The sequence below is a fragment of the Chlorocebus sabaeus genome, chromosome 5 (assembly GCF_047675955.1).
Source record: "Chlorocebus sabaeus isolate Y175 chromosome 5, mChlSab1.0.hap1, whole genome shotgun sequence".
NCBI classification, from domain to species: domain Eukaryota; kingdom Metazoa; phylum Chordata; class Mammalia; order Primates; family Cercopithecidae; genus Chlorocebus; species Chlorocebus sabaeus.
The window spans coordinates 18,019,772-18,045,081 of NC_132908.1; the positions used below are offsets into that span (position 1 = coordinate 18,019,772).

Here is a 25,310-nt window from a genome sequence, read left to right on the forward strand (position 1 = left end):
GAACCCCAGGTGCTGTAGCCGTCTCAGTCCAGTGACCTCTCAATTAATTTTTTTAACACTTCCTAACCCTAACTTCCTACTTTCCCTTCCTCGACAGTTGTGATCCTGAGTCATGTCCATTTGTCACAAAAAAATAAGCATCCCCTGCAGATGGATAAATCTCTGCTGTAAATGAACCATCCATTCAACTACCAGAATGGGAGGAAAGTACCCACTGGAGTGTTTCCCTGGGGAGAGTTGTGGGAGCTCCGTTTTACCTCCAGAAATTTTACTCACAGGTCACAGAATCAAAGACTAAGAAAGTGAACCGGAAAGGAAGCACTTCTTCCACATCCTCCTCCTCTTCCAGCTCCGTGGTGGACCCGCTGAGCAGTGTCCTGGATGGGACTGACCCCCTCTCCATGTTTGCAGCCACTGCTGACCCCGTAGCCTTGGCAGCTGCCACGGTAAGCACCCCGGCCATGGTCGTCCAGTGGGGGTCAGTTTTGTGGGTGCAGGAATGGGTGGTTTTTTTCCTGTCCTGCCCTTTTTTTTTCTCTAAGAGACAGAGTCTCACTCTGTTACCAGGGCTGGAGTGCAGTGATGTGATCGTGGCTCACTGCAGCCTCCAACTCCAGGCTCAAGCAATTCTCCCAACTCACCCTCCTGAAAAGCTGGGACTACAGGTACACACTGCTGTGCCCGGTTAATTTTTTATTTTGTTGTAGATGTGGGGTCTTGCTATGTTGCCCAGGGTGGTCTCATACTCCAAGCCTCAAGCGATCCTCCCACCTGAGCCTCCTGGAGCCTCTTCCCCTTTTTTAAGTTGCAGAAATAATGCACACAGTACATTCTGGTTGCAACAGTTCAGGTCATCCAGACGTGAGAGGCTGGTGTAGCTCTGGGAAGTAGGTCTTTTTCTTTCTTCTTTTTTTTGAGCATTTTAAAATTTATTTTTAGTTTTAAATTTAACTTAATGTTTTTTGAGACAGCCTTGCTGTGTCACCCAACCTAGAGTGCAGTGGTCCGATCTCACTGCAGCCTCCGCCTCTGGGTTCAAGCAATTCTCTCACCTCAGCCTGCTGAGTTGCTGGAACAGGCACGCATTACCACACCTAGCTCATTTTTGTGCTTTTTGTAGGGACAGGGTTTCATCATGTTGGCCAGGCTGGTCTTGAACTCTTGACCTCAAGTGATCCACCTGCCTCAGCCTCCCAAAGCGCTGGGATTATAGGTGTAAGCCACTGTGCCTGGCTCTTAAAATTTATTTTTAATTTTAATTTTATTCTTCTTATAAATCTTTTTACATAATTACATAAGTAAATCACTCATTTTGATGTGAAAAAGTCAGACACTACAGATAAAGTCATGTAGAACAATCCTTCTCATGCCAGTCTCCACGCTGGCGGTCGTGAGAATGTTGGCTGTAATGTGTCTTCTTCCATAGCTTTTCCCTGTATTTTCATAGATACTTCCGACAGCAGTCTCTGGCCATTCCCATACCTACTCATATATAAATAATTACGGCGTCAGCTTACTGCATAGCAGGCATTTTTTCAGAGTGCGTTTCATATTTGGTTCTCTTACTACCTTGTGAGGGGTATTAGAATCCTCATTAAAGGGCAGCCGTGGAGGGATAGAGATATCAAGTCACATCCAAGCTGGGATTCAAACCCAGCCAGTCTGACTTCAGAATACATGCTCTCAATCATCATCCTATGCTGTGTTTCATATATTATTTACCATTGTTACATAAATGGAACTGCAGTTTTGTGACTTGTTTTTTTGGAGATAGTCTTGCTCTGTTGCCCAGGCTGGACTGCAGTGGCATGATCGTAGCTTGCTGCAGCCTTAAACTCCTGGGCTCAAACAATCCCCCTGCCTCAGCCTCCTGAGCAGCTGGGACTTCAGGTGTGCACCACCGCGCTCGGCTAATTTTGGATTTCTTGGTAGAGCCAGGGTCTCGCTGTGTTGCCAAAGCTGGTCTCAAACTCCTGGGCGCAAGCAATCCTCCTGCCTTGGCCTCCCAGAGTGCTGGGATTATAAGCCTGAGCCATTGCACCCCACAACTTTTTTTTTAAATTTAATTTTTATTTTTGTTTTTACTTTTTTTTTTTCTGAGATGGAGTCTCATTCTGTTGCCCAGGCTAGAGTGCAGTGACGCCATCTTGGCTCACTGCGACCTCTGTCTCCTGGGTTCAAGTGATTCTCCTGCTTCAGCCTCCCTAGTAGCTAGGATTACAGGCATGTGCCACCACACCCGGCTAATTTTTGTATTTTTTGTAGAGACAAGGTTTCATCACATTGACCAGGCTGGTCTCGAACTCCTAACCTCAGGTGATCTGCCCACATTGGCCTCCCAAAGTCCTGGCATTACAGATGTGAGCCATGCCGCCCAGCCAACCTTTTTTTTTTTTTTTTTTTGACTTGACCATATGTCTTGGAGAACTATCTATGTTAGTACATTTAGAACAACCTTATTATTTTGACCAGCCTTATTGTATTCTAAAGACTGGCTTTACCTACTTTAATTTGCCATTCCTCTACTGATGTATCCATCAGATAGAAGATATCCCTGATAGTTTCTGGGTTTTGCTAATACAAACAGCAGCGCACCATGTGTCTTGAACATACACACGCCTTGGTGCATGTCTGCAGGGATTTCTGCAGGGTAGCTTCCTAGAAGTTCTTTGCTGGTTGGCCACGCATGGTGGCTCACACCTGTAATCCCAGCACTCTGGGAGGTCGAGGCGGGCAGATCACGAGGTCAGGAGTTCGAGACCAGTCAGACCAACGTGGTGAAACACCATCTCTGCTAAAAATACAAAAATTAGCTGGTCGTGGTGGCGGGCACCTGTAATCCCAGCTCCTCAGGAGGCTGAGACAGGAGAATTGCTTGAACCGGGAAGCGGAGGTTGCAGTGAGCCGGGGATTACGCTGCTGCACTCCAGCCTGGGCGACAGAACGAGACTCCATCTCTTTGCTGGCATAAGGCAATGTGTATTTAAGGTTTTGATGGCTATCACCAAACTGTCCTCCAAAAAGAGTTAACCAGTCTGTATTTCCACCAGTGATGTTGAAGAGGGGCCTGTTTCCCTGCATTCTTGCCAGCCTGACATCAGCCAGCATTTTAACTTTGACATTCTGATACTTGAAAAAGTGGTCTGTTCCAACTATCCTTTCCTTAATTCTTAATGAGTTTGAGCATTTTTTGATATGTTTATTGTCCATTTGTGATGAAATGGCCTGATTTTTTTTTTTTTTTTTGTGATGGAATCTTGCTCTGTCACTCAGACTGGAGTGCAGTGGTGCGATCTTGGCTCACTACAACCTCTGCCTCCCAGGTTCAAGCGATTCTCCTGCCTCAGCCTCCTGAGTAGCTGGGACTACAGGCATGCACCTGGTTAATTTTTGTATTTTTAGTAGAGACGGAGTTTTACCACGTTGGCTAGGCTGGTGTTAAACCCCTGCCCTCAAGTGATCCGTCCACCTCGGCCTCCCAAAGTGCTGAGATTACAGGCATGAGCCACCATGCCCGGCGCTGTAATTTTTTTTATGATAGTAAACCTTGAGACAGATCTCTTTTATTCCACAGTAAAGGACTATCTGCCTTTTATTTATATATGTATATATTTAAAGAATAAAATGATACTGCTGCTGAAGAGATTTTCTTGTCTTTCTTTAGGACAGCTCCAGAAGGAAGCGTGATAGAGATGATAACTCCGTTGTAGGATCGGATTTTGAGCCTTGGGCCAACAAACGGGGAGAAATCCTTGCCCGGTACACCACTACCGAAAAGCTGTCTATTGTGAGTACCAGGAGACCCTCTCCCAGGGTCTGCTTCGGAGTTAGTAGTAATTTCTTTTTGTTACATTGCTTTAACTCTTGGGCTCTGTAAGTTTCACTTATTTATTTATTTTTCTACTTCTCTTAAGAGCTCAAATATAAGGCTTCACGTAGTATATCAGTGTTGTTGGCATAAAAATGTGCCGACAGGCTTCCCAGAAAAATCTGGTAAGGATCAGGGATGTGGTACAGGTCAGAGAAAGAATTAGAACAGCAGAGTCTTGTCTTTGGGAGAAGGTTTGAATTATGAAGGGAGGAGGTCGGGCATGGTGGCTCACGCCTGTAATCCCAGCACTTTGGGAGGCCAAAGTGGGCAGATCACTTGAGGTCAGGAGTTCGAGACCAGCCTGGCCAACATAGTGAAACCCCGTGTCTACTAAAAATACAAAAATTAGCCGGGCGTGGTGGCGGGCACCTGTAATCCTAGCTACTGAAGTGGCTGAGGCGTGAGAATTGCTTGAACCTGGGAAGTGGAGGTTGCAGTGAGCAAAGATCGCGCCACTGCACTCCAGCCTTGGTGACAGAGTGAGACCCTGTCTCAAAAAAAAAAAATTAATTAATTAATTTAAAAAATGAATTATGAAGGGAGGACAGCACAACACTGGGGGAGAAAGGTGTCACTCAGTAAGTCCCACATAGCTGGGTTTTCTCCTGGAGCTGGAAGTTTACTGTTTCTCTGGATGGCCATTAGGTGAAATAGTTAGCTTCGGCCTCAAGACACTTATGAAATTCGAGGCTTACCTTCCACTTGGCAAACTGCTATGGAAGGAAAGACTCAGGAGAACTGAGACTAACCCAGTCAGGTTAATGCCTGTGTGAGTTAGGACTGGGTTCAGTTGCTTAGAACCAAAGCCCCTCCTAACACTGTAAACAAGGGTGATCTGTATCCCTCCTTATACTGGAGAGAAGTCTCGAGCAGAGGAGTCCAGGACTGGTGTGGCAGCTCCGAGGGCATCAGGGTTCCACTGCGTTCTTTCTTGCTCCTCGGCTGTATTGAGTGTTGCCTCACATTCATGTTGGTAGACAGAGGGAGGAAAGGGAAAGAAAGATGCACCCCCTCCCATTTAGGAAGATTTCTTGGGGTCCCCCAACACTTTCAGTTACATTTGTCTTGAAGGTGTGGTCATGGGCCATTCATAAGTGCAGGGAGGCTAAGAAATGTAGCAGCGTGTCCATCTACAAATGGGACTGTGCCCTGGAGGAAGTGGTGAACTCAGCAGGCCACGGGGAACGCTTGGCCACAGCGCCTCTTCTTTTTTTCCTCCCAGGGTATGCACTCATTGAACAGAATGACAGGCAGAATTGCTGGACTATTTAAATTGAGTCTTTTTTTAACTGTACAGAGTTAACTTAGAGCAGTGATTCTCAACCAGGAGTAATTTTTACCCCCGGGTGGTCATTTGGCAATATCTAGAGACGTTTTTGACTGTCACAGTTCTGGAGGTGGTACTGACATTTATTGGGTGGAGGCCAGAGATGCAGCTAAACATCCAAGGGTGCACAGAATAATCTCCCACAAAAAGTGATCTGGCCTCAAATGGCAGTAGTGTAGAGGGTGATAAACCCTGATTCAGAGTAGGTTAAAAATAGTTCTATTATGTGACTCTGCTGGCATATTAAAAATTTTGGTATTTGTCTGCTGACTTTGAGAACCCTGACTTGAGTAGAAATTTGAATCTTCAGTGGTTTTTAGTGACTGTATTTTCCTTCTTTGAATATATATTTCTTTCTCTTGGGTATGTAAATGGCTTTGTTGGAAAACAATGAACATACTGCCTTAGAATTTTAAAATATTAATGAATGTTATGTCTCTGCAGAATCTGTTTATGGGATCTGAAAAAGGTAAGATGAGTTTGTTGTTGTTTTGAATGGGAAAATTCTGCCGTTACTTTTAATATCATTTTACAAAGGAAAAGTTTATGTGATATGATTCTGATGGAGCTATTTCTTAGATTGTGGATAGACATAGAACTAAAATACATATTTAGAGCATGAATTAAAAAAATATCAAATCTCGGCACTTTGGGAGGCCGAGGTGGGTAGATCACCTGAGGTCAGGAGTTCGGTACCAGCCTGGCCAACATGGTGAAATCCCTTCTCTACTAAAAATACAAAAATTTGCTGGGTGTGGTGGCGCATGCCTGTAACCCCAGCTACTCAGGAGGCTGAAGCAGGAGAATCACTTGAACTTGGGAGGCAGAGGTTGCAGTGAGCCAAGATCGCACCATTACACTCCAGCCTGGGTGACAGGAGCGAAATTCTGTCTAAAAAAATAATAATAATACGGCCAGGCACGGTGGCTCACCCCTGTAATCCCAGCACTTTCGGAGGCCAAGGCAGGCAGATCGCCTGAGGTCAGGAGTTTGAGACCAGCCCGGCCCACATGGTGAAACCCCGTTTCTACTAAAAATACAAAAATTTGCTGGGCGTGGTGGCACATGCCTATAATCCCAGCTACTGAGGAGGCTGAGGCAGGATAATCTCTTGAACCTGGGAGGTAGACATTGCAGTGAGCCGAGATTGCACTCCAGCCTGGGCGACAAGAGTGAAATTCTGTATTAAAAACAAAAGTACGGCTTGGTGCGGTGGCTCATGCCTGTAATACCAGCACTTTGGGAGGCCAAGGCAGGCAGATCACTTGAGGTCAGGAGTTCAAGACCAGCCTGGCCAACATGGTGAAACTCCGTCTCTACTAAAAATTAAAAAAAAAAAAAAAAAAAAAAAAATTAGCCAGGCGTGGTGACAGACGTCTGTAATCCCAGCTACTCGGGAGGCTGAGGCAGGAAAATCACTTGAATCTGGGAGGCAGAGGTTGTAGTGAGCTGAGATCACGCCATTGCATTCCATTCTGGGTGACAGAGCGAGACTCCGTCTCAAAAAAAAAAAAAAAAAAAAAAAAAAAAAATACCAAAGAGGTTACTAGGAGTAAAACATAAGCTTACTGTTTAAAATGACAGAGGAAATAGTCTCCCCCTCGTTGTGCCTCCCTCACCAACTGGGGGATTGCTTAAGAGAGCCTTTCCCTTGCCTTAAGTCTTTTCCCTTGTGCCGTAAGATATGTTGGTGAGGGGGCCACATGCTCAGTCTTATAGGCCACTGGTCCCTGAATGCAGTTCTCAGCTTCCTCTCCTAAGACACACAGTCAGAAGCTGTGGACCTGGGTATCTCAAACTGCCGTGTAGCAGGATTGCCTGAGGAACTTTTGTATGAATATAGACGTCTGGCCCCGACTTGCTCAATTAATCTTGTAGGATGGGACCGCAGAATTCCTATTTTGATGCTCCGAGGTGATTCTAGAGCAACTGACAGATCATGTTCTACTGGGTGCAGATGAGCACAACCGTGGTTCATTGCAGGTCTCTGATATGGCAGCTGCCACTCTTCCCACGGCTCTGCTAGATGAGACAGCACGTTAGAAATCAAGAGAGTGGGAGCAGCTTTGTTATGCACAGAATTTTTTTTTCTTTTTTTTTTTGGTATGGAATCTTGCTCTGTCACCCATGGTGCAGTGCAACCTCCGCCTCCTGGGTTCAAGCAATTCTCCCATCTCAGCCTTCGGAGTCACTGGGCCTGTAGGTGTGCACCACCAAGTCCAGCTGATTTTTGTATTTTTAGTAGAGACGGAGTTTCACCATGTTGGCCAGCCTGGTCTCAAACTCTTGACCTCAAGTGGTCCACCCGCCTCGGCCTCCCAAATTGCTGGGATTACAGGTGTGAGCCACCACGCCCAGCTTGTTATGGACAGAATTTTGATCCCAGACCATAAAAGGTAAATCATACCAGCCTGTACCTACCAGTTTGTAAAGATCAAATAGAGTGGTGATACCAAGTGTCTTAGTCTGTTTAGTGGTACTGTAAAGGAGTACCAGAGGCTGGCTAATTTATAAGGAAGAGAGGTTTACTTGGCTTATGGTTCCACCGGCTATATTAGAAGCATGGTGCCAGCATCTGCTGTTGGTGAGGGCCTCAGGCTGCTTCCACTCATGGTGAAAGCAAATGAGAGCCGGTGTGTGCAGAGATTGCATGGCAAGAGAAGGCAGGAGAGAGAGGGAGAAGATGCCAGGCTTTTTTCAACAGCCAGTTCTCATGGGAACTAAGAATAAGAACTCACTCATTACTGCAAGGATGGCACCAAGCCATTCATGAGGGATCCTCCCCTACAACCCAGATACCTCCCACCAGGCCCCACCTCCAACACTGGGGATCACATTTCAACATGAGACTTGGTATGAATATAGAGCAATAGAAACTCTCATATGCTGCTGGTGGGAATGTAAAATGGCACAACCACCTTGCAGAATACTTTTTCATTTTTTATTTAATTTGAAGACAGGTGCTAATGGTCCGGTTGTTTGTGCCCAACCACACTCTCCTGCCCCAATTCGTATGTTGAAATGCTAACCCTAAGAGATGGGCCCTTTTCAGAGGTGATTAGGTAATGAGGGTGGAACCCTCATGAATGGGATTAGTGCCCTATAAAAGAGGCCCAAGGGCGCTCCCTCACCCCTTCCGCCAAGTGAAAACACAGCAAGAAGGCATCATCTATGAACCGAACCGGAAAGCAGGCTGTCCCCAGACACCTAATCTGCTGGGACCTTGATCTTGGACCTCCCAGCCTTTAGGACTGCGAGAAATACATTGCTCTTATTTGTAAGCCACCCACTTGCTGGTATTTTGTTATAGTAGCTGAAAGGGTTTAAGACAGTGGGCCAACCCTTTGATCCAGCATTCCACTACTGGGGTATCCCCATATCAGGGGTTGGTAGACTGCATGCTGCAGGCCAAGTCTGGTCCACTGCCTGTTTTTTAAGTACAGTTTTACTGGAACACAGCCCTATCAATTTGTTTACATATTATCTATGCCTGCTGTTGTGCTACAACAGTAGAGTTGAGTAGTTGGAGCAGACACTTTGTGACTCTCAAAACCTAAAATATTTGTCAGGCTTACAAAAAGAGTTCTGCAGCTCGACCCTAAGTCCACATTTCTTTTTTTTTTTTTCTTTCTTTCTTTTTTTTTTCGTTTTTTGTTTTTTTTTGAGATGGAGGTTACAGTGAGCCAAGGTCGCATCACCGCACTCCAGCCTGGGCGACAGAGTAAGACCCTGTCTCAAAAAAAAAAAAAAAAAAAAAAAAAAAGTACTAGAGCAGAGGCCCCTTTAAGATGGGAGATGGGGAAGGATTCTGAAATAGACAGCCACAGAGGGCAGCAGTCAGCTAGATGCATTGCCCTGCCTTGTGGCTGGCCTGTGGCCTGGGGGCCTTTCCTTCCTCCCTCCAGCAGTCCCTGCTGATGGCGAAATTGTGCTGACAGATGCAGGAAGGAGGCACAGCTAGTCCTGTTTGCTCGAAGAGAGGGCTTTGAAGCCCTAGTGTTTCCACCCTGGGTAGACAGTGAGATGGTTGTTTTGTTAGCAGAAGAGCACAATTCTACGCTGTGAGTAAGAGCCTAAGAGGGCCTTTTGTTCACAGAAAACAATGAAATGACGGATTTTTGGCATCCTTATCTGGACCGCCTTTCTTTAGGAATAAACAGATGATACAGAGCAAAGTTTGTAAATCTCAAATGCAGCAGTTAACCTCTTCGAGGCTGGCCCACTGGGCTCCCAGGGGCAGCTTCTAAGTGGGAAAAGTTTTGATGGAACTCTGGTTACATAAGGAAGTTGCTTTGAAAATCTGGGATAGTTTTCTGTAATGGAATCGTTCCCTAGTGTCTGTATTCACGATGAAGTGTAGAGTGAAAGATGCCTCCACTGGGGGTACTGGTGCAGGAGAAAAGCCACCTGTGTGACGTAAATTCATTCTGTTTAGGCAAAGCCGGGACTGCCACACTGGCAATGTCAGAGAAGGTTCGGACCCGGCTGGAGGAGCTGGATGACTTTGAGGAGGTGAGCAAGTCATCTGTGGAGTGCAGGGAGTGCGAGAGCTTTTCCTTCCTCCTGCCAAGTGAGATCAACCTCGGTGGCTGCTCTTTGATTAATTCCCGGGCTGCGCCTTGTGCTTAGTCCTCCCAAGGCAATGACTCCATCCAGGGAAGGATGCCAGCATGCAGTTGGCCGAGCTCACGGGTAGCCTGACTGGGGCTGCTTTTCTAGAGGCCTCTTTTCTCATCGTGATACCTGAGCAAGGCTGGGTCCCCTAGCGACAGTGTCTTATGGTAAAAACCAACTGCAAGGCCGGGCACGGTGGCTCACGCCTATAATCCCACCACTTTGGGAGGCTGAGGCGGGAGGATCACGGGAGGTCAGGAGTTCGAGACCAGCCTGGTCAACATGGTGGAACCCCGACTCTACTAAAAATATAAAAATCAGCTGGGCATGGTGGTGGCTGCCTGTAATCCCAGCTACTCGGGAGGATGAGGCAGGAGAATTGCTTAAACCTGGGAGGCGGAGGTTGCAGTGAGCTGAGATCACGCCACTGCATTCCAGCCTGGGGAAAAGAGCGAGACTTTGTCTAAAAAAAAAAAAAAACCTAACTGCAGTCACCTCCCTGAGAAGTAGCCTTATGGAGTACAAAGACTTTGCTTTGCAACTGACGCTGCTTGGGCTGGCTGGATATGGCCCACAGGAGTCTTTTAATTGGCCTACACGTACTTTGAAAAAAAAGTGAGTCTTTTGCCAGCACTTAAACATTCATAAATGTAACCAACAAATACAGAATTTCTTGAAAAAACAATCTTGACTGGGCATGGTGGCTCACGCCTGTAATCCCAGCACTTTAGGAGACCGAGGCAGGATCTCCTGAGGTCCGGAGTTCGAGACCAGCCTGGCCAACATGGTGAAACCCCATTGCTACTAAAAACGCAAAAATTAGCTGGGCATGGTGGTAGGCGCCTGTAATCCCAGCTACTCGGGAGGCTGAAGTAGGAGAATTGCTCGAACCCAAGAGATGGAGGTTGCAGGTTGCTGTGTCACCCAGGCTGTAGTGCAGTGGTGTGATCTCAGCTCACTGCAACCTCTGCCTCCTAGGTTAAAGCAATTCTCTTGCCTCAACCTCCTGAGTAACTGGGATTACAGGCACGTACCACCGTGCCCAGCTACTTTTTGTATTTTTAGGTGAGAAAGGGTTCCACGATGTTGGCCAGGCTGATCTCGAACTCCTGACCTCAAGTGATCCATCCACCTCGGCCTCCCAATGTACTGGGATTACAGACATGAGCCACCATGCCCAGCCAACTCTTATTTCTTTAATAAAGAGTTTTTCATTTTGAATTGTAGGAAATGTACATATAAACATTTGGTTCCAGGTCTCATCATATGTGTTCACATGACCTTCACTCCTGTGAGTTGTGTGAAGAGCCTCTTAACAATAGCCCAGGGTTAAGGAGCATCTGCTGTGCGCTGGGGACCGTGCCAAGTCTTTACCTACATGGCCATTTCATCCCCGTGACGATCTCTTGCTCAGCTGCCAAGGGTTTTTGCTGTGCTTGTCTTTCTGTCCTGATTACTCTCTCCTTGGTCTAATTAACACCCCCACACTCTTCTGTACCTCTACTCCCCTTAGAGTTTGTCTCAAGTATCACTTCTCCAGGAAACCATTCCTGATCCCCCCGTCACAGTTTACAGTCCATTTCTTTGTTACCATATTTCTCCCAGTCTGAGATGTACCATTGCTCTCACGTTTGACTATCTCTGAAATTGGGGTATACGTTTCTCAGTTGCTTCCCATCAGTGATCAGCATATTTTTCTTCCTTAGTAGCCCATGAAACAGTTCAGCTTTTTTCCATGGGCACCTTAGATCCAGTGTATGTGTCCCTATAGAATTGTGTTTTCTCCTGAGCATTTATCTCAGTTTGAGTTAATATCCACCTGTCTTCAGTATCTTAAGCTCCATTAGTGCTGAAATACCCTGTCATGTCTTATTGCCTGTGAATCTTGAGCAAAAATGTCTTTGTTTCTCGAGCATCTAGTCCTGTGTCCTGCACACAGGAGACCCACAGTTGGTTGAATGAGGTAAGTCTTGTTACCTCAATTCACAGATGAGGCTCTGAGAGGAAAGTAGCTCACACAGGGTCACACAGCTACTCGGTGACTGAGCTGGGAGGTGGCTTAGGTCTGACTTGCTTCCAAGGCCAGCCTGTCAACCCACAGCATCCTGTCCATCTTTGTCAGAAAACTCAAAAGAACCTCTTTGATTGCAAATTGCAAGGCAAAGCTGTCAATCCTTGTGGGGATATGAGGAAAATTTAGAGACCAAAACTCAGCCAATACCTGGTATTCTTTATAAGGGTGGTAGTCGAGCAATATTTTTCCTGCTGTGCCTTCACCTTCTGTCTTCTCCCCATAGGGTTCCCAAAAGGAGCTGTTGAATTTGACTCAGCAGGATTACGTGAACCGCATAGAGGAGCTCAACCAGTCGCTGAAGGATGCCTGGGCCTCAGACCAGAAAGTGAAGGCTCTAAAAATAGTCATCCAGGTTAGATCTAGTGATCCCCCCGCCCCCACCCAGAATTTCCTATGTAAAATTCCACTGTGGAGACTTAGAGTTTTCAGGGGCCTGCCTGCAGGGTCTTACCTTTGTTTTTTCATCCCTTTCCTTTTCATATACTTCCTGTGAAAAGCCATGATTATGAATCTGTGTTTTTTTGAGATGGCTAATCTCAGGGTCACATGTGCAACTGCACAGGTTGTGCACTGCACAACTCCAGGAAGCACTCTTCACTCTAGGTTACAGAATTGATGATACCCCATGTGTTGTGTAGTACATTAACCATGGTGCAACCCCTGACACATTTATGATTTGTACACACTAAAGATTGGGCAGCTTTCTGTTGGGATTCCTTGACTGCATTGGCTTGGTGTCTTTGGAATTAATGACGTGTGTCCCTAATAAATGAATATTTCAGACATATTACGCATGCTTATGTGACAAGGAGAAGAAGTTTACAGCACTGGTAGAGGTACATACATTGAATCTTCTTTGTTGATGAATTTGTTAAGCCAGTGACAATTCTTGAACCACAAGAACAAGTACTATGTGGAAAACAGCTTATATTTCTTGGTCCTAAAGATCTTGCTATCTCAGCAAAATGTGCTCAGAAGCACATTTGGAAAGGAATAATTCATTAAATTATCATTTTCAGAGCAAAGTCAACAAAGGACTTCTGAACTGCCATTTTAGTTCAAAAGGACAGATCCCATTCTCATTCCATGTTATGATAATGTGACATTTGTTTTCTCACCTGTTCTTTTGAAAGACAGGAGAGTCCAGGAGTCTTCACACTGGACACTTGAAGTCTTTTAAGATGACTCCTTGTATAGTAGGGGTGATTTCTTTGGTGTTTCATGATGGGAGGCAAGCCCACGCCCGTTCTCTTCAATCACTGTTGTTAGTTTACAGAGTAAATAGTCCCGAAGGCCAGGCCTCTCATCCTGGGAGCCCGTGGAGAGGGTTGCTTGCTGAGTGTCTCGAGTGAGAAACTATCTGAACTAGCAAGTGCTTCTTCACAATATTTGCATTGGCAGCATCTCTCCATAGATTATTGTAGTTTAGAACCGTGTCTTCTAAGAGGTTTACATCTGGGGGAGATTTGATTCGTGTCTTCACAAACAAAATCATCATAAGTGTGCTTCATCAACTCCACATCTGGCTAATAGTAACGATTCTATAATACATTAAGGACTGCCCTCTTTATCCGAAAGACAGAGTCAAGGCCGGGTGCAGTGGCTCACATCTGTAATTCCAGCATGTTGGGAGGCTGAGGTGGGTGGATCACTTGAGCCCACGAGTTTGAGACCAGCCTGGCCAACATGGTGAAACCCATCTCTACTAAAAATACAAAAATTAGCCAGGCTAATTTGCTGTACAGTAAACTTGTTCTCTGTGTGTGTGGGAGGGGTACCTGGTGGCTGCTTTACTAAGGCATATTTTACATATCATAAAGTCCACCTATTATAAGTGTATAATTCAGTGATTTTTTTTACTAAACGTATAGAATTGTGCAACTATCACACAATCTAGTTTTAAAACATTTTTATACCTCCCCAGATTCCCCCAAGCCTGTTTGTAATCAAATCCCACTACCATACCCAATCCCAGAAAACTAGAAGTCTGTTTTCTGGTTCTGTAAATCTGCCTTTCCTGGACATTTCATATACATGGGGTTATTCGTAGATAATCTTTTGGATCTGGCTTCTCTCACGTAGTATAATGTGCCTTTTTAATTGATATGTAGTAATTCTACATATTTATGGGGTACAAAGTGATATTTTGATACATGTATCCCGTGTGTAATGATCAAATCCAAGTAATTTAGCATATTCATCACCTCAAACGTCTCTAATTTCTTTGTGTTGGGAACATTCAAAATCTTCTCCTCTAGCTATTTGAAAATACACAATAAGCTGGGCCTGGTGGGACACACCTGTAATCCCAGTTACTTGGGAGGCTGAGGCACGAGAATTGCTTGAAAGTGGGAGGTGGAGGTTGCAGTGAGCCGAGATCGCACTATTGCACTCCAGCCTGGGTGACAGAGTGAGATTGTCTCAAAAAAAAAAAAAAAAAGGAAAATACGCAATACATTTTGAACTGTAGCCACTCTAGGTGCTATTGAACACTAGAACTTATTCCTCCTATGTAGCTGTAATTTTGTACCCATTAACCAACCTCTTTGTTCTCCCTTTGCCCTTACCCTTCCCAGCCTCTGCCTCTAGTCATCGCTGTTCTACTCTCTACTTCTATGAACTCAACTTTTATGGCTCCCATATGTGAGTGAGGACATGCAGTATTTATCTTTCTGTGCCTATTTCACTTAACTTGATGGTTTCCAGGCTCATTCGTGTTGCTGTGAATTACAGAATTTCATTTTTTTATGGCCAAATAATATTCCTGTGTGTGTACCATGTTTTCTTTATCCATTCATCCATTTATGTACATGTAGATTGATTTCATATCTTAGCTATTGTGAATAGCGCTGCAATAAACATGGTACTGCTGATAATTTCTTTGATACACTGATTTCTTTTTCTTTAGATGATAACCTAGTTGTGGGATTGCTACATCATATGGTAGTTCTATTGTTAGTTTTTTGAGAAATTTCCATACTGTTTTCTAGAATTGTTACACTAATTTACATTTCCACCCACAATGTATAACAGTTCCCTTTTCGGCTGGGCGTGGTGGCTCACGCCTGTAATCCCAGCACTTTGGGAGGCTGAGGCGGGTGGATCACCTGAGGTCAGGAGTTCGAGACCAGCCTGGCCAACATGGTGAAACCCCATCTCTACTAGGAATACAAAAATTAGCCAGGCATGGTGGCAAGTGCCTGTAATCCCAGCTACTTGGGAGGCTGAGGCAGGAGAATCACTTGAACCCAGGAGGCAGAGGTTGCAGTGAGCCAAGATTGCACCATTGCATTCCAGCATGGGCGACAAGAGCAAAACTCTGTCTCAAAAAAAAAAAAAAAAAAAGAGTTTTCTCTGTATTCTCATCTGCATTTTTTTTTTTTCTTAAGAGATGAGGTTGCCCAGGGTGGAGTGCAGTGGCTGCTCACAGGCGCGATCACACTGCATTACAGCCTAGAAATCCCAGACTCAGGTGATCCTCCCACCTCAGCCTCCCAAGTAGCTGGGACTATAGGCACATACCACCATGCCCAGCCTATTTTTGTCTTTTTGATAGTAGCCATTTTCATGTGGTTTTCATTTGATGATTCCCCTGATGATGAGTGATGCTGAGCATATTTTCACATACTTCTTGGCTAATTTGTGTATCATCTTTTGAGAAATGTCTCTTCAGCTCTTTTGGCCATTTTTTAATTGGATTATTTTATTTAGCATAATATGTTTGAGGTTCATCCACATTGTATCACGTGTGGGTACTTTGTTCCTTTTCACTGCTGAATCGTATTCTAATGTGTGGTTATCTTAACAAGCTGATGGGTATTTGGGTTGTTGCCACTCTCTGGCTGTTATGAATAATGCTGCTGTATGCATTTGCATACAATTATTTGTGTGGACTTACGTTTTTATTACTCTTAGGTAAAATTTTAGGAATGGAATTGCTGGGTCATATGGTATGTTAGGATTAATTTGTTGAGAAACTGCCAAACTGTTTTCCAAATGGCTGCACCATTTATCTGAGGGTTCTAATTCCTCCACATTTTCTGACACTCGGCATTGTCCATCTTTTTTTCTGTTTTCTTTTTGTTTGTTTGTTTGAGACAGGGTCTCTGTCACCCAGGCTGGAGTGCAGTGGCGCGATCATAGCTCACTCTAGCCTCAAACTCTGGCCTCAAGCGATCCTCCCACCTCAGCCTCCTGAGTAGCTGGGACTACAATTGGCCACAACCATGCCCAGTTTATTTAAAAAATCTTGTTTGTAGAGACAGGGCCATGCTGTGTTGCTCAGTCTGGTCTTGAACTCCTGGCTTCAGGTGATCTTCCCATCTCAGCCTCCCAGAGCGCTGGGATTACAGGCCTGAGCCATCACACCTGGCCTATCACTTCTGTTATAACCATCCTACCATCCTGGTGGGTTTGAAATGGTACCTCATTGTGGTTTTACTTTGCATATCCCTAACAGTGATGTTGAACATCTTTGTACATGCTTATTAGCCATTTGTATATCTACAGTGAAATGTCTATTCAAGGCCTGTTCATTTAAACATTGTGTTATTTGGTTGAGTTGTAACAAATTTTTTTTCCTCAAGAGGCAGGGTCTTGCTCTGTGACTCCAGATGGAGTGCACTGTTGCCATCACAGCTCACTATAGCCTTGACCTCCTGGGTTCAAGTGGTCCTCCCACCTCAGCCTCCCCAGTAGCTGCCACAGCCAACTCATTTTTAAATTTTTTGTAGAAACGGAGGGTTTTACTTTGTTGTCCAGGCTGGTCTCAAACTCCTGTGCTCAAGCAATCCTTTCATCTTGGCCTCCTAAAGTGCTAGGATTACAGGCATGAGCCATGTACCTGGCCAGTTGTAACAATTCTTTATATGTTTTTGATACTATTTCTTTGTCAAGTATATGATCTCCTAGTCTGTGGCTTGTCTTTTTGTTTTCATAATTGTGTCTCTGAAGTGCCGTTTTTATGGACTGATTGATTGATTGATTGAGACAGAGTTTTGCTCTTGTTGCCCAGGCTGGAGGGCAGTGGCATGATCTCAGCTCACTGCAACCTCCGCTTCCTGTGTTCAAGTGATTCTCGTGCCTCAGCCTCCTGCGTAGCTGGGATTACAGGCACCTGCTACCATGCCCAGCTAATTTTTGTATTTTTAGTAGAGACGGGGTTTTGCCATATTGGCCAGGCTGGTCTCGAACTCCTGACCTCAAGTGATCTGCCCGCCTCGGCCTCCCAAAGTGCTGGGATTACAGATGTGAGCCACTGTGCTCGGTCAGAAGTTTTAACTTTTAGCTTCATTCATCAGTTTTCTCATTTTAGCTTATGCTTTTGTAATTGTATCTAAGAACTCTTTGCCTAGCTCAAGGTCATGAAGATTTTTTTCTTTGTTTTCTTCTAGAAGTTTTATAATTTTAACACTTACATGTAAGTCAATGGTTCATTTTGAATTACTTTTTATATATGCTATAAGATAAGGATCTAAATAAATTTTTTTTGCATGTGGAGCTACAGTTGTCTCAGCAACATTTGTTGAAAAGACTATTGTATTAGTCCATTCTTGCATTGCTATAAAGAACTGCCTGAGACTGGGTAATTTATGAAGAAAAGAGGTTTAATTGACTCACAGTTCTACAGGCTGTATAGGAAGCATGGCTGGGGAGGCCTCAGGAAACTTAAAATCATGGCGAGAGGCAAAAGGGAAGCAGGTACATCTTTCCATAGCAGAGCAGGAGAGAGAGAGACAGAGAGACAGAACGAACGAACAGGGAGGTGACACAGGTTTTGAGACAACCAGATCTCACGAGAACTGTATCATAGGGACAGCAAGGGGGAGGTCTACCTCATGGTTCATTTACCTCCCACCAGGCCTCTCCTCCAATACTGGGGATTACAATTCGACATGAGATTTGGGTGGGGACACAGGGCCAAACCATATTGACTATCTTTTTCTCTACTGAGATCTTGGCACTTTTGTTAAAAATCAGTTGACCAAGGCCGGGCATGGCAGCTCATGCCTGTAATCCCAGCACTTTGGGAGGCTGAGGTGAGTGGATCACCTGAGGTCAGGAGTTCAAGACCAGCCTAACCAACATGGAGAAACCCTGTCTCTACTAAAAATACAGAATTAGCTGGGTGCAGTGGCGCATGCCTGTAATCCCAGCTACTTGGGAGGCTGAGGCAGGAGAATCACTTGAACCCGGGAGGCAGAGGTTGCGGTGAGCCAAGATCGTGCTATTGCACTCCAGCCTGGGAAACAAGAGCAAAACTCCATCTCAAAAAAAAAAAAAAAAAATTTGCAACTCAGACTACTTAAAAAACAAAAAAACAAAAATAAATCAACCATAAATGTAAGGGTTTATTTCTGGACTCCCACTGTCATTCTACTGACCCATTAGTCAATCATTATGCAAGTTCCACATTGTGAGACAGAGTCTTGCTCTGTCACCCAGGCTGGAGTGCAGTGGCATGATCTTTGCTTGCTCCAACTTCCGCTTCCCAGGTTCAAGCAATTCTCATGACTCAGCCTCCCCAGCAGCTGAGATTATAGGTGCGCGCCACCGCACCTGGCTAATTTTTTGTATTTTTAGTAGAAGTGGGGTTTCACCATGTTGGCCAGGCTGGTCTTGAATTCCTGACTTCAAGTGATCCGCCCACCTCGGCCCCCCAAAGTGCTGGGATTAAAGGCATGAGTCACTGCGCTTGGCCAATTCCACATTGTTTTGATGACTATGGCATTATAGCAAGTTTGAAACTGGATAATATAAGTCTTTTTTTTTTTTTTGAGACAGAGTCTTGCTCTGTTGTCCAGGCTGGAGTGCAGTGGCACCATCTTGGCTTAGCTCACTGAAACCTTCACCTCCCAGATTCGAGTGATTCTCCCGCCTCAGCTTCCCGAGTAGCTGGGATTACAGGCGCCTGCCACCATGCCCAGCTGATTTTTGTATTTTTAGTAGAAATGGGGTTTCACCACGTTGGCCAGGCTGGTCTCTCTTCAAACTCCTGACCTCAGGTGATCCACCCAGTTTGGCCCCCCAAAGTGCTGGGATTGCAGGCATGAGCCACCGCACCTGGCCTGGGTTGGATAAGTCTTTTAACTTTCTTCTTCTTCTTCTTCTTCTTTTAAATTATTTTCACTGTTCTGGGCCCTTTTCATTTCTGCATGAATTTTAGGATCAGCTTGTCAATTTTTACAAAATAAAAAAAAAAAAACCTTCTGGGATTCTGACAGGGATTGCATTGAGTATGAAATCATCTTCTGATGCATAAATTTTGCCATCTGTTGATGAGCATCTGGCTCTTTTGTTTTTTCACTACATGGACAATGTCGCTGTGAGCACGCTCGGTCACGTCTGCTGGTGCCCATGTAAAGCTTTTCTCTAGATAAGAGCCTATGCCTAAGAGTAGAACTGCTCTGTGCCTCTTCAGCTTTTCCAGATAATGCTAAGTTATTTTCCATCGTAGCTGTGCCAACATACGCTTGTAGCAGCATGTGGGCGTGTGAGAGTCTGTGCAATTCAACATTCTACCACCGTTTGGGATGAGCAGATTTGCTATTTTAATTTTTCCAGTCGTGTTTTCTTGTGGTTTTAATCTGCAGTTCCTCGATTACTAATAAAAATGAGCATCTTTTCACATATTTATAGGCCATGGGGGTTTCCTTTTTTGTAAAATGCCCTTTGCTGATTTCTTTTGCCCATTTTTCCATTTTGTTACCTGAGTTTTTTGTACTGAGTTTTGGGATTTTGAAAATGTATTCTGGATAGTAATGGTCTACTTCTTTCCTTCCTACTCAGGTCATCTTTGAATGTATGCGTTTGTTCTGGCTATTCAAATTTTTTTAACCTTTTTTTTTTTGAAACAGGTTCTTGCTCTGTCTTCCAGGCTAGAGTGCAGTGGGGCAGTCTCAGTTCACTGCAACCTCTGCTTCCCTCACTCAGGTGATTCTCCCACCTCAGCCTCCTGAGTAGTTAGGGCTACAGGCACACACCACCATGCCTGGATAATTTTTGTATTTTTTGTAGAAACTGGGGTCTCACTACATTGCCCAGGCTGGTCTCAAACTCCTGGGCTCAGGCGATCTTCCTGCCTCAGCCTCCCAAAGTGCTGGGATTAGTGGTGTGAGCCGCCACGCCCAGCTGGGATTTGTATTGTTAACACATACCTGGGTTGCCTGATTCTTATCAGACAAGTTTAGGAAGCGGCACCAAAGCTTTAAACACTGTGGCATCTTCAAAACAGTAATTTAAAAAGTAACTTCAATGTATAAGATCATTATAGCTTTAACTTTGGATTAAAAACAAAATCTTGTTCCTGTTGTCCTTTATAAAATATATGTTCTATGAAACCAGCTTGGGAGAAAATCAATGCACAGATGTTTGGAAAGCCCCAGCTGTGTTTAATTTGAAATCCTCTGTTTAAATTCTCTCTCTCTCACCTCACCAGTGGGCAGTAACTCATCGCTAAGAGACTGTGCAAGCCCAGCTTTGGGTAGAACTCAGAGATGTCACATCCCTAGGAACCGAGAACTGTGTATTGTAAACAGTCTCTAAGATTTGGAGTTGTTAGCTTTTTCCAGCCTTGAAATCTCATGGGGCAGTTGTTTAAGTTGGAACTCTCACAAAGGGCATATGAAAATCGCAGAGCGAGGTGTCAGGAAATGGAATTCCTCATACATCCAATTGCCACGTTTGGTGTCAGCACTATTGCTTTTACAGCTTACGTTCCCCCCCACTCCCAAATAACATCTGGGCTGTAAGAGGATGTTTCGCAAATCAGACACGTTGTTTACTTTTAAGCCTGCAATGCTATGGAGAAACTTGGTGACTCTAACAGTTTAGATGTTGGGTAACAACACCAAACTGAAAACACATGTCAGCCTATCTCTTGACATGGTGAATGTTCTCACCATTCTCTGCATTTTGGAATTACATATTAAATAATCCTTTCTAAATGTCTGAACATCTTTTTTTTTTTAAATTTTTAAATGACATTTTTCTTTCTGAGGGTCAACCGTTGGGGTGATGAAGTGTAGCAGTTATTTAATTCCTTATGCTGATTTTTGCATGTGTAAAGACTTCAGGGCATGGCGTTAAATTTAGTTCTTCAAAGTAGAAAGAGCTTTTCTGTTTCTGATGATAAAAGATAATCTAAGGTGTTTGGGGCCACATTGTGTGACTGCGGTCTTCCATTAAGAGTCCTGAACACTAAATGGCAGACGAGTACTCAAAAAAGTTCTGAACATGTTGGCTGGGTGCAGTGGCTCACCACCTGTATTTCCAGCACTTTGGGAGGCTGAGGTGGAAGGATGGCTTGAGGGCAGGAGTTCAAGACCAGCCTAAGCAACATAGTGAGAACCTGCCTCTACATAAAATTAAAGAAAAAAAAATTAGCCAGCCGTGGTGGTATATACCTATAGTCCCAGCTGCTCAGGAGGCTGAGGCGGGAGGATTGCTTGAACCCAGGAGTTCATTGTTGCAGTGAGCTATGATTGCACCAGTGCACTCTAACCTGAGTGACAGAGCAAGATCTTATCTCTAATAAAAGAATAATAAAATTTTAAAAAATTAAATAAAGAGCATGGCTGTGACCCTTTGGCATGAATGAGAATGTAGAATTCAGCAATTCCCTGCAAAGCCAAAATGTTCTCAGCATTGAAGGTCATATTTCCAGAGTAGCATGTATTCATTGAAGCTTATGTTCCTTTTAGGGGGGAATTTGGGACTGAGTATAAATAATCAGTGTGAGTTTAGGAAGCCTTGGGGATTTACTTATGGGGTCATTTCTTAGAAAAGAATGTTGGCTGGGCGCGATGGCTCACGCCTGTAATCCCAGCACTTTGGGAGGCCGAGGCGGGCAGATCACGAGGTCAGGAGATCGAGACCATCCTGGCTAAGAAGGTGAAACCCCGTCTCTACTAAAAAATACAAAAAATTAGCCGGGCGAGGTGGCGGGCGCCTGTAGTCCCAGCTACTCAGGAGGCTGAGGCAGGAGAATGGCGTGAACCTGGGAGGTGGAGCTTGCAATGAGCCGAGATCGCGCCACTGCACTTCAGCCTGGGAGACAGAGCGAGACTCCGTCTCAAAAAAAAAAAAAAAAGAAAAGAATGTTTAAGGATGCTGATCACCCTGAAATCAACAGAAGAAGCCAGTCTGCAAAGCAGTTGAACAAAGATGGGACCACAGATGAGGACTGTGATGAGAGAGATGTCATTCACTTCTCTCAGTGATTTTGAGTGCTTCCTGGTTACCAGTATACAAGCAGGATCCTTTTGGTTAAGGCTTTCCTGAAGAAGGTGATATTGTATTTCCTTAAGAGTCTGTGTTATGGGCCGGGTGCGGTGGCTCACGCCTGTAATCCCAGCACTTTGGGAGGCTGAGGTGGGAGGATCACTTGAGGTTGGGAGTTTAAGGCCAGCCTGGGCAACATAGCAAGACCCCATCTCTACAAAAAGAGAAGAAAAGGGAAGAAAAAAAAAGAGGTTCTGTTGTGAGCAGAGTCTGGCTCTCTTTGTCAAAAGCACCGTGGTTTAGCTTGTCATTCTTTGCTCGGTGCCTAGCACAGGCCTTGGCACATAGTAAGTATCTCAACTTGTTTACAGAAACCATTAATTTTTCAGGTCTGGAGTGTCCTACCCATACCAGACATGCCAGAGTGAATTTTCTCTCTTTTTCTCTTTTTTTAGTGTTCAAAGCTTCTTTCAGACACCAGTGTTATTCAGTTCTACCCAAGTAAATTTGTCCTTATCACCGACATACTTGATACATTTGGTAAGTACCTGTCATGTGCATCTTAGATCTAGGAAATATGTTCATTTTGTCAAGAACTGGGTGGTAGAGTTACTGTAAATTAGGTTCTGCCGTGGTTTAAGTTATTAAGTAAGTCATGAGAGAGATCAAACCATCCCCCCATGCCCATTAATAAGGGTGCTATTTTTGAAACATTCTAAAATTTTGTTTTTTCTACTCTTTTTTTGAGTCAGGGTCTTGTTCTGTCATCCAGACTGGAGGGCAGTGGCGCAGTTATAGCTCACTGCAGCCTCAAACTCCTGGGCTCAAGCCATCTTCCTGCCTCAGCCTCCTGAGTAGGTGGGACTACAGGCTCATGCCACCATGCCTAGCTAAGTTTTTTTTTTTTTTGGTAGAGACAGTCTCGTAGTATTGCCCAGGCTGGTCTCAAACTCCTACCTCAAGTGATCCTCCTGCTTTGGCCTCCCAAAGTGCTGGAATTATAGGCGTGAGCCACCATGTCTGGCCTGTTTTTCCTAATCTTCTGAGAGACTAGTAAAGTGAATGAGTGAAGCAGGGCAGGCTGGGGGCACTGAGTAGCATGGGTCCCTTGCCATCTCACAGGCACCTGAAACTGTACTCGGCATCTGTTCCCAGCCCTTTCCCTTTTCCCACTGAGTTTCTGTCTCCAGGAATGGCACCACCATGTACCCAGTTGCCTAAGCTGGGAATCTGAGCATCTTCCCCCACACGCCCATGTCCAGTCACCAAATTCTTCAGTTCAGCCTCCTAAAGCTCTCCCCAGCATGTCCATTTTTTTCTTTCTTCACTGTTAAATTTTTTTTTTTTTTTTCGTTTTGGAGATAAAGTTTCTGTCACTCAGGCTAGAGTACAATGGCGTGATGTCGGCTCACTGCAACCTCTGCCTCCCGGGTTCAAGCGATTCTCCTACCGTAGCCTCACCAATAGCTGGGATTACAGGTGCATGCCACCATACCTGGTTAGTTTTTGTATTTTTAGTAGAGATGGGATTTCACCCTGTTGGCCAGGCTGGTCTCAAACTCCTGACCTCAAGTGATCTGCCCGCCTTGGCCTCCCTAAGTGCTAGGATGACAGGCCTGAGCCACTGTGCCCAGCCTCACTGTTAAAATTTTAATCATAGCCACAACCCTCTCCCACCTGGATAACTTCCTGCATCACTGTGGCTGCCCCTAGTCCCACACACCACCTCACAGGCAGAGTGACCTTTTGGAGCCAGGCAGAAAGGTTTAGACTGAAGAGAATAACCTGGAGGAGCAGGAGGCCCCTGTGCTGCTTGGCAGTGGTTGGTTAGGCCAGAGCATCGTGCCATTAGCAGTTTGCTCAAACCATGTAGCTCTCTAAGCTTTATATGATGTGCCCCACAGCGAGGCATCCCACCAGAACTAGGAAATAGGGGCACTTTCTGAGAGCTGAACATGTAGAAGATCAGAACAGACATTCACTGTCTTACAGGGACCAATGGGCTCCCAACCCAGCAAATCTTATCCGTAACCCATTGAAAGGTATAATGGGTCAGAAAGCAAACTGTCAATCTGAGAGACTCATTCATTTCTGTGCATCCCAGTCCTGTCCAAGAGACCGGAGACCGGAGTGCACTAGCTAAAACAAGTGACAAGAAAGCTAACTAACCTTGGAAAAGGGGGTATTTATTGGCTTACTCTGAAAAGTCCAGGGGTAGTTCTGGCTTCAGGTGCAGCTGGATCCAGGAACCCAAACAGTGTCATTAAGACCTTGCCCTTGGGCAGGGCATGGTGGTTCACACTTGTAATCCCAACACTTTGGGAGGTAGAGGTGGGTGGATCATCTGTCGTCAGGAGTTCAAGACCAGCCTGGCCAACGTGGTGAAACACCGTCCCTACTAAAAACACAAAAATTACCTGGGTGTTGTGGTGCGCACCTGTAGTCCCAGCTGCTCGGAAGGCTGAGGCAGGAGGATCGTTTGAACCCAGGAGGTGGAGATTGCAGTGGGCCAAGATCATACCACTGCACTGCAGCCTGGGCGACAGGACGAGACTGTCTCCAAAAAAAAAAAGAAAAGAAAAAAAAAAGACCTTGCTCTTGGGTTGGGTGCATTCTCGAGTTTCACAAGGTGTCCTCAGCTTCTGATAGCTTTACTGCTGGTGGTCCCAGGGCATGGAAAGAGCTGCTTTCTCCAAGCATTCCCACAGAAGTTTCAGAATCCCATCTCATTGGCCTGGGTTGGTTCACTTGTCCATCCCTGAGCCAGTTGTGGTATCTGGGGGATGAAATGCACTGATTATCCAGGCCTGGTCACCCCAGAACTAAAAGAGTGATACAGTAGGCGGAAGAAAGGGGAGTGGATGCTACCTGGGCAAAAAGAGGAGATGTCCCAGCTGACAGATGAGGCCTGATGGGTTCAGATGGCCCGGAGAGGTGGTATCAGGCTTTCTGCAGGCCACTAGGGAGGTGTCAGCAAATGGAAGGGACAAAAATCCTTGCCTTGGCTAGGCACGGTGGCTCACGCCTGTAATCCTACCACTTTGGGAGGCTGAGGCAGTTGGATCACGTCAGGTCAGGAGTTTGAGACCAGACTGGCTAACATGGTGAAACCCCATCTCTACTAAAAATATAAAAATTAGCCAGGTGTGGTGGCGGCCACCTGTAATCCCAGCTACTCGGGAGGCTGAGGCAGGAGAATTGCT

General features: G+C 45.2%; 1 protein-coding gene across 2 annotated transcripts in view; it reads left to right on the forward strand.

The window, feature by feature from the left end:
* Nucleotides 1-25,310, forward strand: part of VPS35L (VPS35 endosomal protein sorting factor like) — a 147,229-nt gene that overhangs the window by 13,552 nt on the left and 108,367 nt on the right. For both annotated transcript variants that reach the window (XM_007986967.3, XM_007986973.3), the window contains exons 3-8: nt 279-446; nt 3,665-3,787; nt 5,643-5,667; nt 9,634-9,710; nt 12,110-12,238; nt 22,563-22,647. In XM_007986967.3, the coding sequence (XP_007985158.2) occupies nt 279-446; nt 3,665-3,787; nt 5,643-5,667; nt 9,634-9,710; nt 12,110-12,238; nt 22,563-22,647 (607 nt within the window). The remainder of the gene's footprint in view (nt 1-278; nt 447-3,664; nt 3,788-5,642; nt 5,668-9,633; nt 9,711-12,109; nt 12,239-22,562; nt 22,648-25,310) is intronic.